Raw genomic sequence first — 17,529 nt, forward strand, 5'->3', positions numbered from 1 at the left:
CCTCATATGGAGGTGAGGTGTGCAAGTCTGGTTAACCCGCGAATTCAGTGAGTTATAACTTGCAGGCAACAATGACATCGTTGGTCTCCTTGAAGGTTTAGGAACTCACCGAGGGCATGGCTACAACTCCGGCAGGATTCCGTCAGACTGACGATTATTTGCTGCAGGTCGGCTCTGGGGGGAGTGGGAGAAGGGTTGGGGTTTTTCCAGCCATTACATTTACAAGATTCCTCAGCCTAAAAAAAAACGAATAGAGAAACAACGTTATGTAACAGGCAGCAATGGACTGAATGTACTACACGCGAATAATACACTCTAGTCACGTGACAGCTACCCACCCCACTCCAGACTTAATAATATTCTCTATATTCACAAGAAACGAATACAGAAAGAAAGCAAAGAAGGTGTGTGACTTGGGCCTTCGGGTTTTTTGTTGTGTTTTTGGTTTGGGTTTCTTTTCTGCTGGCTGGAATCCAAGTACTGCCTCAGAAAAAGGACCATCCCATACACTTCGGTAACACCGCCCCAAGCGAGCCTCCATGGGGGGTCAATTCCAAGGGAGTCCATCCATGAAGCTTCCCAAAGGGATGAGCCAGACTCCTGAGGTCCCTGCAACACAGCTGGGGCTCTAGCCGCAACTCTGCCCCGCGGAACTGAGGAAGTCAGCAATCTTGGGGACATGAGGAAGGACACAGCAGTTGAAGCCACACGTGCAGGGTCCTCCAAGTCCTTTGGGGGGGTCCCAGCTGTAGAAGTGGACAGGGCTCGCCACGTCGTCTGGGATTTCTACCTCTGTGTATTTCCCAGGCCTCCTGGACTAGAATACTATTATTTTAGCAATGCTTGATAGAAATCTTCCTTAACTTCCTCCACTTACTTCACACTTCCCCACCTTCTTAGAGAACAGCGAATATGATTGAGCATTTCAGTGATGACTTGGGTGGTGAAGGAGAGGACAAGGATGGAAAGATATTGATTATTCCCAGTTACTCTACCAAGCTACCATGCTGGGTATTCAGGGGTCGTAAGTTGTGGAAGGCAATGTGGAAGGCTTGCACTGAATGACTCAAGCCACTTAGAATTCTGCCTACTTCTGGTGTATCCTTCACCACTCCATCCCTCTCTTATTTACTGCTTCAAATCTGCTGTGGCTGGGAAACCAAAAAGTTAATTGTTAGAACAACATGAGACACAGGCAGATTCACTCTGGGCCTTCTACGTGCTTTGTCCAATACGGGAGTCACAAGCCACGTGTGGCTATTGATCACTTGAAATATGGCTTGTGCACATTGAAATGCATTGTAGGTGTAAAATACACAGATTTAGAAGACGGGTGTGAGGGAAAAAAAGTCTCAGTAATTTTCATATTCATTACATGTTGAAGTGTCAATATTTTAGATACATGGAGTTAAATAAGAGATATTAAAATTCATTTGACCTGTTTCTTTTTACTTTTCTTAATGTGACCACCAGAACATTTAAAATTACACATGTGGTTCACATTACACTTCCAATGGACAGCACTGGCCTTGAAACAAATCGCAGTAGATTTCTGTGCTTGGGCTTCATGTTAGATCTTTTGTTCCCTCAGACGTCTCTCCTCCCTGCTTTGGATCCTGCCCCCCACCCCACCCTCCATCCCCTCGTGTACCAGATGGCTGAAGTTAACAGGAGTCTGATTTGTAGAAAATTCCAGAATGGCTGCTGCCTTGACCTCACACAGAAAACTCTCCAAGAGAGGAACGGTTTCTGAAGTATAGGCGTGTATATAGGAGAGTAAGAAAAGAAAGAATAAATAATTGGTAAGGCAGGAAGGCTCAAGGTGGAAGAAGAAAAATCTGCTTTGGATGGTAAGTGCTCTCCAGGGGGCCCCGTGAACCTGGCAAGCCCAACCCGACAGCGCCTCACATTTCATCACAGCGCGGATGGGGAAGGATGGGCCCGAGGAAGGGCCTTACACCAGGTACCCCAACAGAGCAGCCCCCCGCCAGTAGCCCCCGTCACCCTCCTCTGTTTGGCCAGGCACTAGGCAGGACCTACCGTTACCCCCATTGCTCTGCTACTAAGCTGAGCCAGGCCCTGAAATTCTCTGCCGTGAGCCATCCGCCTCCTTAGAGACTTGGAAAGGTCTCCGAGGCCATGTTCTTGAGGGGGACACTCATGAGAACCTGCTCCCTGGAAAGTAGCCCGACAGTCTCCGGAGGGCTAAGGGACACCCCCCCCCAGTGGACCCCTCCTCTTCTAATCATGGGAGAGCTACTTGAAGGGACTCCCACAGCCCCCAGCTTCTCTGAGCGCTTGGTCTGATCCCACTGCCCTTTCCAAAATGGCGTTTGGTTGGAAAAAGAAAAGTGATGACAAAACAAGTTAATTAAGGAGAGCAGGACAAACCTAAGAAGAGAAAACAGTGATAGCCAGAAACCCTGAGTTTGGAGAACTACATTCTAAGCCAGACAAAGACTACTATGCATACTGAGTCACTCACTACCACAGTATGTGCTGAGGTTCTACTATGGGCCGGGTACTTTTGCTGGGTATGGAAGGGAATGAAGAAAGATCCTGCCTGTCCTCAAGGAGCTGACACTGGGGTGCTGCAGGAGAGGGCAAACAGGCAACACCAATAAGCACATCATACAGTATGTCAGAGAGTGACGGTGATCGGAAAGAAAGATGGAGCGATGGATACAAGGGGGTTCGGAGGACAGTGAGATCGAATGTGCAATTTTAACCAGGCCTTTTAGAGAAGGTGGCATTCAACCAAAGGCTTGACCATTAGGGACCTGGCGGAAGAGCATCCCAGGCAGAGGAAACAGCCAGCGAAAAGGCGAGCATGCCTGGTCTGCTCAACACAAAGGCCAGCACAGCTACAGCACAGCAAGTAAAGGAAAGAGCCGCAGACAGCGAGGTAAGGTGGACGTGGCGGGGAATCCTATAAGGCCTCCCGGGCGATGATAAAGACTTTAGCCTGGTTACTTGATCTCTTCCCTTCCTCTCAAACAGGATCCTCCAGGCTTGAAGCAGGGACAGGAACGGAGCACAAAGACATGAGGCAAGGTGTCTCCAAACTCATTTCTTTCTCTTTCACTTTTTCCTTTAGTCATTAGGGTCAACCATCCCCACTTGCTTTTTTCTTTTTCTTTAATGGTAATCACTAAGGCAAAAAAAAAAAAAAAAAAAAAAAAAAAGTCCATCCATTTTCCTCTCCCTAAATTACATGAGCAAATCATCCTATTTCCTTCTTCTGTTTACTTCCAGTCCAGGACCAATGATGCATTCTATCACATGGAGAAACACCATAATTCCTAATACAATCCAGAACTTTATAAGGCCCACCGAGGGAACACAGGATTGTCATAAATGTGCCAAGTTGCCTAGTCAAGGGTTTCCTAACTTAGTAAGGCCAAGGATTTATGTTAGGGTTTGGGGTCAACTGGATAAGGACTGAAGTTCAGGACGCTGAGGAATCATGTGACTTGGGAGTCTGTCCTCAGTTTGCCTCAGCAACCCCTTTAGCTTTTGACAAACCTGATGGATTTTGCATCTTGGCAGGTTAGCAACCACAGCCTAAGTCTCCTTTGGCAGGCTGGCTCGGGGCAGGAAGTAAAACTGGCAGGAACTCTGTATAGACCAGAATTAAACCCACCAGAGCCAGCATCTGTGACTCCAGATTCTCAGAGAGACGGTGACCTAGTTAAGCATGAAGTTCCTCATTACAGGAAGCTGAGAAGCCAGCATGCTCTGAATCAATCCCATACACTCCACATCTACGAGAAGAGCCATCAGCCTGGACAAAACAGGCTGGACATAAAGCTCTGAGTCCACAGGTAAGAAACCCCTCGGTATGTGCTTGGGTCTGATGGGACCTCCCCACTGCTTTTCACACAGTGTGCAGACTGGATTAGCTCAGAAGACACTGCTAATGGGGTGGGCTCTCTCTGCATTTGCAGGGTGGTGGGAAGAATGCACAGGGAGGAGAAGGAAAAGAGTAGATAAGGGATTTCCCTGGTGGCGCAGTGGTTAAGAATCCACCTGCCAGTGCAGGGGACGTGGCTTCGATCCTGGGTCCGAGAAGATCCCACAGGCTGCGGAGCAACTAAGCCCATGCACTCTAGAGCCCGCGAGCCACAACTACTGAGCCCGCGAGCCACAACTACTGAAGCCCGTGCACCTAGAGCCTGTGCTCCGCAACAAGAGAAGCCACCTCAATGAGAAGCCCGTGCACTACAACTAGAGAAAGCCCGCGGGCAGCAACAAAGACCCAACGCGCCAAAAATAAATAAATAAGTTAATTAATTAATTAAAGAGTAGATAAAACACAAGCCTTTCCTGCTTTCTTTCCTGCGCCATCTATCTATTCTTCAAACCATGAGTGCCCACTGCACGACACTCACAGGCCTGGATACTGAGACACAAGAAATCTCTGTGGAGCATGGGCTCTAGGCACATGGGCTTCAGCAGTTGTGGCACATGGGCTCAGTAGTTGTGGCTCACGGGCTTAGTTGCTCCACGGCATGTGGGATCTTCCTGGACCAGGGCTCGAACCCGTGTCCCCTGCATTGGCAGGCGGATTCTTTTTTTTTTAAGAAGGAAACAATGTAAATATATATATATATATATATATATATATATATATATTTTTTTTTTTTTTTTTTTTGGTGGTACACGGGCCTCTCACTGTTGTGGCCTCTCCCGTTGCGGAGCACAGGCTCCAGACGCGCAGGCTCAACGTCCATGGCTCATGGGCCCAGCCACTCCGCGGCATGTGGATCTTCCTGGACCGGAGCACGAACCCGTGTCCCCTGCATCAGCAGGCGGACTCTCAACTGCTGCGCCACCAGGGAAGCCCTAAATATTTTAATAAAAACAATTCCACAGCATTTATTGTCACCTGGTAATAACATAAAGGTGAGCAAAACAATATGAATAAATGCTTTAGAACTACACTCCTAACAAAGGACACCTAAAAAAATTGTATTGCCTTCTCAACAACTTCTCACTTCATTGATCATTTCTAGTTGGAGACACTTTGGAGCAGAGTAATGTTAGCATGATCCGACCCAGTTGTTTTCTTGACTTTGTTTTAGAATGAATCTCTTCTGCATCATCTAATACGAGGTTCATATACTCATCAGTACCAATGATACAGCCCTCTATCCACATATTCACTTGCTCCTAAAGCCACACCTGAATCCGAGATCTATTTTGCAAGTATCTGAAGCTGAGATTGATGGGCTGCACCATCACCTTCTGCACCTTCTGGCCCTGGTCCGGTGCGCCATGGTGGAAGCTCACAAAGACCACACTAACCCTGCACACTACCTCAAAAAACAATGGCAGGCGGATTCTTAACCACTGCGCCACCAAGGAAGTCCGCCCTTGCTTTTTTATGTCATAATATTTACCTTAAAAATTCAACCGAAATTACAAACAAAAGGTTGAACCATTGGCCTAAAATAGATAAGACTTTGGGATTGAATCAGATTCCTCCTGAAGCTCTGCTTAGCAACTAGATTCCTGGAAATTTTCCCAGATAACCTGGGAGAATGAGACTGGATGTTCCTGCAGCAAAGCCCTAGGACTAGGATGTTCTTTCATGATATATGGCTTCCTCAGACTCTGGAGCAGCCAAGAGGGCAGGGATGGAGAAACGGGGCAGAGGAAAAGGGAGCCGGGAAGGTTGAGGCAATCCTCCATCTCAAGAGGCTGGCAGGAGACTGGGGAAGGGGTCCTTTCTGAGCCCTCCCGCAAGGACTTGTCCCCTTCCTCCGCAGCCCTTCAGCACCCTGCCTTCGACCAACCCCCAGCAACGATAGGGGAAGAAGGGAGGCAAACTCACGGTCAGCAAAATGTTCCATCTTAGGTTGAAGCTGGTAGAAAGGCTGCAGGTACACAGTATCAAAGCCGTGGTCAGAAGGGTGGGCCTCACAGTGATATAAATGTGGTTTCAAATCTTAGCTCCAACATTTACTAACTGTATGAACCCGGGGTAAACCCCTTAACCTCCCTAAGCTTCCCAAGCTATAAAATGAGTAGAAAATACCTATCTCACAAGACTGGTGGGGGCATTAAGTAATGAATGTGGGTAGGCGCTAGAGTGAACACAAGTGGTTATAAAGATGATGGTAATATGCCAGGAGTGCCCTGTTAGGTGAAGGATGAGCTGGAACGAGAGCTCTGTAAGTCATGATGAACTACAACAGTTAATACTTTAAAGCAAGGACCTGAAGAGGATGCAGCCAATGAAAGTAGCTTCAGGATACTGGCCCCAATCACTAGAGAATCACAGCTCTTACTGAGCAAAAGATTGGACAGCTTACAAATAAAAAGTTATGCCCCTCACACATATGACCCAGCAACCCCACTCCTGGGCATTATCCAGACAAAACTCTTAATTTGAAAAGATATATGTACCCCTATGTTCACAGCAGCACTATTCACAATAGCCAAGACATGGAAGCAACCTAAATGTCCATCAACTGATGAATGGATAAAGAAAATGTGGTATATATATGTATACACACACACACACACACACACACACACATACACACACACACACAATGGAATATTACTCCACCATAAAAAGGAATGAAATAATGCCATTTGCAGCAATATGAATGGACCTAGAGACTATCATACTAAGTGAAGTAAGTCAGAGAGAGAAAGACAACTATCATATGATATCACTTATATGTGGAATCTAAAAAAAAAAATGATACAAATGAACTTATTTACAAAACAGAGAGTCACAGATGTTGAAAACAAACTTATGGTTACCAAGGGGGAAGGGGGTGAGGGATAAACTGGGAGATTGGGATTGACACATACACACTACTATATGTAAAATAGATAACTAATAAGAACCTGCTGTATAGCACAAGGAACTCTACTCAATACCCTGTAATGACCTATATGGGTAAAGAAAATTTAAAAAGACTGGACATACGTATACGTATAACTGATTCACTTTACTGTACAGCAGAAACTAACACAACATTGTAAATCAACTATACTCCAATAAAAATTAAAAAAAAAAAAGTGATGCTCCTCGCAGAATCAATCAGCTCCATTCCCACCACACGTGAGAACAATGGGAAGTCACTCAAAAGGCTCATGGGGTGACCTTGGTGGACATTTCTATAACAGAGTGGATGTGAAGAGAAAGAAATGGCAAGGTTACATATACACAATCACTCAGTAAGAACACAATATATCAAAACCTATGGGATATGGTTAAGGCAACACATAAAGGAAAAACAAAGACCCTTAAATGCATTTACGGGAAAAAACAGAAAGATTAAAAATAAATGAACTAATCATTCAACTCAATAATCTAGAAAAAAAGTAAAAAACTCAAGGAAAATTTTTAAAAACTCAAGGAAAATAGACAAAAGAAATTAATGCAAAAAATATTTAAGGAACTCAATAATGAACAAAAGCATATACCTACCCAGTATAATAAATGGTTGGTTTTTGAAAAGAACATTAAATTAAACAAACTCTTGGCAAGTCTAATCAAGAGGGAAAGAAAGAAGTGAGAAAGGACATAAAACTACAGATTTATTTTATAGCTTAAATAAGTACTCTGTAGAACTTTATACCAATAAATTTGAAAACCTAGAGGAAACAGGTGACTTCCTGACTTCCCTCAGAAAATATAAATTATCAAACCTGATTTAATAAGTAGTAAAGTTTCTAACAATCCTAGAAGAAGTGAAAAGGGTGTCAAAAATCTACTCCTGGGCTTCCCTGGTGGCGCAGTGGTTGAGAGTCCGCCTGCCGATGCAGGGGACACGGGTTCATACCCCAGTCTGGGAGGATCCCACATGCCGCGGAGTGGCTGGGCCCGTGAGCCATGGCCGCTGAGCCTGCGCGTCCGGAGCCTGTGCTCCACAATGGGAGAGGCCACAACAGTGAGAGGCCCGCGTACCGCAAAAAAAAAAAAAAAAAAAAAAAATCTACTCCTAAAAAAGGACCCAGGTCCAGGTAGTTTTATAAGAACATTCTGGTTAATTCTCAAGGGTCATCCAACATAAATATTATGTGAACCACAGACAAAATTTTAAATTTTCTAGTAGCCAGATTTCAAAAAGTAAAAGTAGGTGAGATTAATTTAAATAATAAATTTATTTCATATAACATCTAAAATGTTACCATTTTAATATGGAATTGGTATAAAAATATTATAAATAAGATATTTTACATAGTTTTTTTTTTTTTTTTTTTTTTGCAGTGCACGGGCTTCTCACTGTTGTGGCCTCTCCCGTTGTGGAGCACAGGCTCAGCGGCCATGGCTCACAGGCCCAGCCGCTCCGCGGCATGTGGGATCTTCCTGGACCGGGGCACGAACCCGTGTCCCCTGCATCGGCAGGCGGACTCTCAACCACTGCGCCACCAGGGAAGCCCCAACATAGTTTTTTATGCTAAGTCTTCAAAACCCAAGGGATATCTGACATGGCACATCTCAACCCAAACAAGCCATGTTTCAGGTACTCAATTGTCATTTGTGGCTAGTGGCTACCATACTGGGCAGCAGGAAACCAGGTCATTGGTATTGAAAACTGTGCCAAAGCATTAGAAAAAGATTAAAAAACACATATCATTCTATGAATTCAGTATAACCCTAACAGTAAAACAAAATACAGAGAGCAAAAAAACATAGAAAAAGTCACCAGCCCAACCTCACAAAAACAAAAATGAAATACTTGTAAATCAAATTCAACCATACAGGGGGACTTCCCTGGTGGTCCAGTGGGTAAGACTCCGCACTCCCAATGCAGGGGGCCAGGTTCGATCCCTGGTTGGGGAACTAGATCCTACATGCCACAACTAAGAAGCCCTCATGCCACAACTAAGAAGTCCGCGTGCTGCAACAAAGATCCTGCGTGCCACGACTAAGGCCTGGCGCAGCCAAAATAAATAAATATTTTTTTTAATTTGACACTACACAATCCAATATCATGCATCTTGACTAGTACATAATAACTAAACTTTATTACAGGAATGCAAAGACAGATCATTTGAAACAAATTAATTGATACATTAACAAATTAAAGGAAGAGAAAATAATTACGACTGATGCCCAAAAAAGCTTTTCAAAGCATTCAAAATTAATTTCTGATTTTTAAAAAAAAATAGCAAATTTGGTATAGAAGAAAATTATATTACCTTGAAAGCAAACATTATACTAAATAGACATAAAATCATTCCTACTGGGACTTCCCTGGTGGTCCAGTGGTTAAGACTGCGCTTCCAATGCAGGGGGCACAGGTTCAATCCCTGGTCAGTGAATTAAGATCCCACATGCCATGCAGCACAGCCAAAAAAAAAAATCATTCCTATTAAAGTCACCAAAACAAGAAAGTCCTGAATATGCCCAGAGCTCAACACTGTACTAGTAATACACAAAAACTATGAATATTGCTAGGCAATTCTTAAAGATTATCAAAACTAATAAAGAAATTAATAAACTGGCTGGATATAAGAGCAACATAAAACTCAGAAGCTTTTCCATCACCAATAGCCACTCAGAAAATGTAACAGAAAAAAAAAGATCCTAATAGCAAAAGCCATCAAATACTTAGGGACAAAACTTCAAGATGAGTAAGACCTATATTCAAAAAACTACAACTGTCTACTAAAGATGAATAAATGAAGAAATATGCATTGTTCTTGATAGGAAGACTGAACAGTGTAAACATATCAAGTCTTAATCTATAAATTTTGTAAATCAGGATCAGTTGAGAGAGTATACACTTACAACCCATAATCAAAGTATTAAGATCCAGAGCATATATAGATCATCTACAAAACAATTTGAAAAGGCAGTCTGATAGAAACAAAATGGCAAATCCAAGTGATTCCAAGAAAAATGAATGCTAATAACAAACAAACCTGTACAAAGTGGTCAAAGTAACTATTAAAGGGGAAATAAAAAATTAAAAGCCCTGTGATGAAATTTTTAAAAAGCAAAAACAAGAAAAATAAATAAATAAAAGATAAAAACCCTGTGATCTATTTCCTCACACTAATTAGTTTGCCAAAAAATAAAAATAAAAGGTTGACATCTTGCGGGGGAAACATACACCTCATACACATGTGTGGGAGGAAACACTGGTGCAGCCTTTTGGAAGTCAAATTGGAATGTTCCTGCCCTTTGGCCCGACAGCACAATTAGGAAGGGCACCTACAGAAATATTCACATGTGCTCAATGATATTTGTATACTGTTTATTAAAGCAAAATATATATATATGTCATCTTATATATATCATATATATGTCATCTAAAATTTGATCAAGAGAAGAATTTATTAAATTATGTAGCTTGTTACTACCGACTATTGTACCACCTTTATCAAACATAACGCTAGGGACTTCCCTGGAGGTCCAGTGGTTAAGACTCTGCGTTTCCAATGCAGGGGCCGCATTCGGAAGCAGCAGGTTCGAACCCTGGTCAGGGAACTAAGATCCCACATGCCGCGTAGTGTGGCCAAATTAAAAAAAAAAAAAAAAACAAATAAGGCTAACTCAAGACATGGAAGCAACCTAAGTGTCCATCGACAGATTAATGGATAAAGACGTGGGATACATATATATATATTTATATATATATATAAAGTAATATTCCATTGTGTATGTATATATTCCATTGTGTATGTATATATATTACATACACAATGGAATATTACTTAGGGCTAAGAAAGAATGAAATAATGCCATTTGCAGTAACGTGGATGGACCTAGAGATTATCATACTAAGTGAAGTAACTCAAAGACAAATATCATATGATATCACTTATATGTGCAATCTAAATAATGATACAAATGAACTTATTTACAAAACAGAAATAGACTCACAGATATAGAAAACAAAGTTACCAGAGGGGATAGCGGGGAGCGGTGGATAAATGAGGAGTTTGGGATTAACATATACACGCTACTATATATAAAACAGATAAACAACAAGGACCTACTGTATAGCACAGGGAACTATATTCAATATCTTGTAATAACCTATAAGGGAAAAGAATCTGAAAAAGAATATAGGGACTTCCCTGGGGGCGCAGTGGTTAAGAATCCTCCTGCCAATGCAGGGGACACAGGTTTGATCCCTGGTCCAGGAAGATCCCACATGCTGTGCAGCAACTAAGCCCGTGAACCACAACTACTGAGCCCATGAGCCACCACTACCGGAGCCCGCTCCTAGAGCCCATGGTCTGAAATGAGAAGCCACCGCAATGAGAAGCCCACACACCACAACGAAGACCCAATGCAGGCAAAAATAAATAAGTTTATTTAAAAAAGTATATATGTATGTATGTACAATATAAACTGAATCACTTTGCTGTATACCTGAAACTAACACAACATTGTAAATTAACTATACTTCAACTTTTTAAAAAATGGTTTAAAAAAAAAAAAGAAGAAGGCTAACTATTTGTGCTGATGTGGAACCTCTCTAGGTCCTGGTAAATGGCAGAAAAGGCAAACCACAAAACAATATATACCATAATCTGATGTATGTTTTTTAAAAATAAATGAATAAGCAATTTAAATATATACGAATGTGGGCAATTCCATGGTGGTCCAGTAGTTAGGACTCTGCACTTCCACTGCCAAGGGCCTAGGTTCGATCCCTGGTGGGGAAACTAAGATCCAGCAAGGCAGGCGACGCAGCCAAAAAAATGTGTGTGTGTGTGTGTGTGTGTGTGTGTGTGTGTGTATATATATATATATATATATATATATATATGAATGTGGGTGGGTATACAGAGGACCTAGACAGATACATACTTATGGGGGACGGGGCAAAAGTTGGGGAGGGGAAGGGACATTCCCACTGTACTCTATATTCTTCTCTGTGGTATTCATATTCATGGGTTGCTTGCTAATTTTCTTTAACATTGATTCCTCTGAAGGGAAAACATAATTCCGGAGAGATTCCAACAACAATAACAGAGGCTCAGTATACATCAGTTGTGTGAGGGAGGGTGGAAACCACCTTCTTATCACAGACCACGTTTAAGAATTCAAGGATCCAGGGCTTCCCTGGTGGCGCAGTGGTTGAAAGTCCGCCTGCCGATGCAGGGGACATGGGTTCGTGCCCCGGTCTGGGAGGATCCCACATGCTGCCGAGCGGCTGGGCCCGTGAGCCATGGCCGCTGAGCCTGCGCGTCCGGAGCCTGTGCTCCGCAACGGGAGAGGCCACAATAGTGAGAGGCCCGCGTACCGCAAAAAAAAAAAAAAAAAAAAGAATTCAAGGATCCAAAACTCTTCTCCCTGTGGGGCTGCTTATAAACCAACCCCTCCCCTCACTGAGGTTCAAGCCAAAAAGTAACAAGCTTGAAACTCTTGGAGAAGACAACACAGATTTTTAGAGATATTAATCTTAACTTCATGATTGCAAAAGACTCAGAGCAATCAGCCCAGAAAGAAAAGTTTGTGCCTCTTCTTGTCTTAACAGGACAGAATAATGCCGCGTTCATGGAGGGGCTGCTAAATGGGTGGGTCACAAATCTCCTGGCAGGGAGATTCCTCCCAATAGCCTACTCAATAAAAAATGTTACATCCCAAATATTAACCACATTTATTTAAGCCACTTGTGATAGAAGTGCTTAATAAACCGTACAACAATGAACCCTGATGCTTAAAAATGTAACTGAATAAAGGACTTTTCTTTCAAAACTGGCTAACTCGGCTTCCTCCACTGAGTCTTGGGGACACAGTAGCTTTTACAAAGTAGGTTTTTATTTCTTAAGCTAAGAGGAGGGTAAAGGGAGGGCGAGAAGAGAGGAGAGAGGGCAAAAGTACAGGGCAAAACACTGAGAAGCATAAAAGCTTTGTCAGCGTGTTGGCCAGCACATGGCAGTCAGCCACAAGCCGCTATGCAGCCCTCAGAGAAAGTCCAAGTTGAGATGCGTTGTAACTGTAAGATATGCGTTGAATTTCAAAGACTTAGTGTCCAAGGGGGAAAAAAGAATGTTAAAATATCTCGTTAAGAATTCTGTTATATTGATCACGTTATAATGATATTTTGGAATATTACATAAAACATTAAAATTAATGAAATGGAATTGTTTTCTCTCATTTTTTTAATGTGGTGTGGTGGGTGGAATAGTGTCCCCCCAAAGTTTAGGACCACCTGGAACCTCACAAAGGGAATTTATTTGGAAATAGGATTCCTTAAGGATCTTTTTTTTTTAACTTATTTTTGGCTGCGTTGGGTTTCTGTTGCTGTGCACGGGCTTTCTCTAGTTGTGGTGAGCGGGGGCTACTCTTTGTTGCAGTGCGCGGGCTTCTCATTGCGGTGGCTTCTCTTGTTGCAGAGCACGGGCTCTAGGCACGTGGGCTTCAGTAGTTGCAGCATGCAGGCTCAGTAGTTGTGATTCATGGGCTTAGTTGCTCCGTGGCATGTGGGATCTTCCCGGACCAGGGCTTAAACCCATGTCCCCTGCATTGACAGGCGAATTCTTAACCACTGTACCACCAGGGAAGTCCTACTTAAGGATACTGAGATGAAATTATCCTGGTTTAGACTGGGCCCCAAAACCAATAACTGGGTTTTGTTTGTTTGTTTGTTGTTGTTGTTTTTTGCGATACGCGGGCCTCTCACTGTTGTGGCCTCTCCCGTTGCGGAGCACAGGCTCCGGACGTGCAGGCTCAGCAGCCATGGCTCACGGGCCCAGCTGCTCCGCGGCATGTGGGATCTTCCCAGACCGGGGCATGAACCCGTTTCCCCTGCATCGGCAGGCGGACTCTCAACCACTGCGCCACCAGGGAAGCCCAATAACTGGTATTTTTATAAGAGAAAGGAGAGAGGGAGATTTGGAAGCCAAGTCACTGACACTCAGGGAAGATGCCATGTGAGAACGGAGGCGGAGACTGGAGAGACACAACTATAAAACCAAGGAAGGGGAATTCCTTGGCAGTCCAGTGGTTAGGAGTCCGCGCTTTCACTACCATGGGTGTGGGTTCAATCCCTGGTCGGGGAACTAAGATCCCAAAAGTCACGGGGGAAAAAAAAAAAACAAAAACAAGAAAGGCCAAGCGTTGCCAGGAACCACCAGATGCTAGAAAAGGCAAGGAAGGATTCTTTCCAGACCCTTCAAAGGGAGCATGGCCCTGCCGACACCTTGATTTCAGACCTCTGGCCTCCAGAACTGAATTAAAGGAACTTTCTGACAATTTGTTTATGATCATTTGTTATGGCAGCCCGAGGAAATTAATACAAGTGGCATAAAATAGATAACTAATAAGGACCTACTTTATAGCACAGGGAACTCTACTCAATACTCTGTAATGACCTACATGGGAAAAGAATCTAAAAAAGAGTGGATACATCTATATGTATAACTGATTCACTTTACTGTACAGCAGAAACTAACAACATTGTAAATCAACTATACTCCAATGAAAATTTAAAAGAAAATATACAAGTAGCTATAAGGAAATGTCAAGTTACAGATATGGGCTCACATTCTACTTCTGGTGACACTGCTGCACTAGAGTTTAAAGGGAATTCACCCCCTCAAACCCAAGTCTTCACTATGGACCCTAACAGCTTAGGCAAAGAATAGTCCCCATATTTCTTAAGTGGTTCTAATTGATGAAAGTTATACCCCATTGAGATATCTGGAAGTCTCTCAATTTTGCTCACTTGTTTCTAAATTTTTCATATTGGTAGGATATGAAAAATACTTCCTAACATGTGTACAAGCATCATGGGACACTCAGAACCTAAATGCACATTTTTAATATGTATGGGACTTATTGCCCAATTTACTGAAGGGGACATATTATGTCCTTGGGAAACATTCAACCATTATCCTCAACTGCCAGCGAAGCATTTTCTGCCAACTGTCCCAAGCTGCTGCCACCCTGCCCTCTGCCTTGGCCTTCCTATCTCCCTTCCAGATGTTCAGGCCCAGCCACTGTGCTTTGAGATAAGACATTTGCCTTCAAAACACCTTTCCCATGTCTCTCCTTAATAAGACAAGACAGCTGCTGTTTCAGGGAACTCCCAAGGGGGTTGGCCTTGCAGCTTCAACAAAGTATCAGCTGCAGGACAACCTTTTAGGGCGTGCACTGCCAATCCAATTACCACTGCAGCTAGCAACCCAGGCACAGGCGGGGAGGCTGCCAGGGGGAGTGCATCTCCCCTCCCCCACCACCCGGGGGCAAGTCTCTGCAGACGTGGCAGCACCGTGGCAGTACCAAGAAAGGAAAGGCCACCTCATTGCTTTCGACAGGCCTAGGATAAACATGGTTTTTACCCCAACAGGATCCAGAGTGAGAGGTCAAGAGAATGCACCAGATTTTGTCAGAGTACACAGAAGCCAGGACGGATGATGAGAAGGAAGCAAAACTGGATAAACAAGTGATCACGACCCAGATGACAGGCAGGCAAGGGGGCAGGGTGCTCCCAGTGCACTCAGCGTCGATGAGAGACATGAGCGTGAAGATATTTGGGTGGCATCCAGAGGAACCGGAGAGAGATGGCCAAGCTGCTAGCAGGGCTCTGTTATGCTTAAAATGCTGGAAAGCCATATTTGCTGGAAAAGTTAAATCAGTGACAGGGATGTCCCACAGCAAAATCACACAGATGGGAAACGTAGGGAGTAAAACTGTGAATCCAACATTTATTAAGAACCAGAAAAAAAAGGCACTTGTATACTTGTTTTTATCTCACCTTGTGTGAGAAAGCAATTTTTTTTTTTTTGTGGCCATGCCACATGCCATGTGGGATCTTAGTTCCCCAGCCAGGGATCGAACCCATGCCCCCTGCAGTGGAAGCTCGGAGTCTTAACCACTGGACCGCCAGGGAAGTCTCGAGAAAGGGATTTATTATTCCCGTTATTCAGAAGAGAAAGCTGAGGCTCTAAGATGTTAAGACACTTGCCCGAGCTTATTCAGTCTACCCTGCAGAAGGACTAAGTGTGTTCAGTCAGATAACTGGTCCTGTAGTTGTGTGTGTGTAGCGGGGAGGGAGGGAGGGTGTCCTCAGTCTGTCTTACTACCTCTCTGTTCCAGGCTGGACAAAGGCAGAATGTTCAAAGGTCAAGAACCAAAACCACAATGAGATACAACTTCACACCTACGAGGATGGCTATAGTCAAAAGAGCAGGTAAGGGAACTTCCCCGGTGGTGCAGGGGTTAAGACTGTGCTCCCAATGCAGGGGACCTGGGTTCGATCCCTGGTCAGGGAACTAGATCCCACATGCATGCCGCAACTAAGGAGCCCACGTGCTGCAACTAAGGAGTCCTCGAGCCACAACTAAGGAGCCTGCCTGCTGCAACTAAGACCCAGCGCAATAAAATTTTAAAAAAAAAAGAGCAGGTAATAAATTTTGTCAAGGATATGAGGAAATGGGAATCCTCACACATTGTTGGAGGGGATTGTAACATGGTGCAGTTGCTTTGGAAACGGTTTGCCGGTTTCTTAAAAAGTTAAACCAATAGAAAACCCCAAAATAAACCCTCACATATATGGTCAAATGATTCTCGACAAGGGTGCCAAGACCATTCAATGGGAAAAGGACAGTCTTTTCGACAAACGATGCTGGAAAAACTGTACATTCACATGCAAAAGAATGAAATTGTTGGACCCTTACCTTACACCATATACAAAAACTAACTTCAAATGGGTCAAAGACCTAAACATAAAACCTAAAACTATAAAACTCTTAGGAGAAAATACAGGGGGGGAAAGCTGCATGACATTCAATTTGGCAATGACTTCTTGGATATGACACCAAAAGCAAAGGCAACAACAACAAAAAATAGGATTTAATTGGGAAGTCTCTGGGGGTCCAGTGGTTAGAACTTGGCACTTCCACCGCAGGCGGCCCGGGTTCGATCCCTGGTTGGGGAAATAAGATCCCGCAAACTGCACAATGCAACAAAAAAAAAAAAAAAAAAAAAAAAGGACTTAATCAAAATTTTAAACTTCTGGGCATCAAAAGAACATAATCAACAGACTGAAAAGTAGTCAAATCACAGAGACAGACAGAATAATGGAGGCTGGCAGGAGCTGAGTGGACAGAGCCATGGGGAGTTACTGTCCAGTGGGTACAAAGTTTCAGTTTTGCAGGATGAAATGAATTCTAAGCAAAGACGGTGGTGATGGCTGCACAACACAGTGAATTTCTCTGTGCCGCTGAACTGTACACTTAAAAATGGTTAAGTTGATCAATTTTATGTGATGTCTATTCTGCCACAACTTTAAAAAATAATCCTTTTAAAGTTAAGCATAAATTTATCACATGACCCAGCAAACCCACCCATGGGTATCTACCCAACAGAAGTGAAAATATCCACACGAAGACCTGCATGCAGATGTCCACAGTAACGTGATTCATACTAGCCAAAAAGTGGAAAGAAACCAAAAGTCCATCAACTGGTGAACTGGTTCATAAACAAAATGTGGCATATCCATACATTGGAATGTTACTTCGCAGTAAAGAAGAATGAAGTGTTGATACAAGTTACTGCACGGATGGACTTCAAAAACATTATGCTAAGTGTAAGAA

The 17,529-nt window shown here is 43.4% G+C and overlaps 1 protein-coding gene and 1 pseudogene across 2 annotated transcripts in view; both read right to left on the reverse strand.

Moving 5' to 3' along the window:
- KAT2B (lysine acetyltransferase 2B) overlaps positions 1–17,529 on the reverse strand; it is a gene marked incomplete at both ends in the record, with an annotated part of 102,549 nt that overhangs the window by 67,958 nt on the left and 17,062 nt on the right. Inside the window, one exon of the mRNA XM_079705371.1 lies at positions 110–236. Within this exon, the coding sequence (XP_079561497.1) occupies positions 110–236 (127 nt within the window). The remainder of the gene's footprint in view (positions 1–109; positions 237–17,529) is intronic.
- Positions 4,669–15,547, reverse strand: LOC307053146 (small nuclear ribonucleoprotein E-like; annotated as a pseudogene). The gene is made up of 2 exons: positions 15,389–15,547; positions 4,669–5,262 (listed from the first exon to the last, which is right to left on the reverse strand). The product of its transcript is annotated as a small nuclear ribonucleoprotein E-like (transcript).

This window comes from Hyperoodon ampullatus (genome assembly GCF_949752795.1).
Source record: "Hyperoodon ampullatus genome assembly, chromosome: 5".
NCBI lineage: Eukaryota > Metazoa > Chordata > Mammalia > Artiodactyla > Ziphiidae > Hyperoodon > Hyperoodon ampullatus.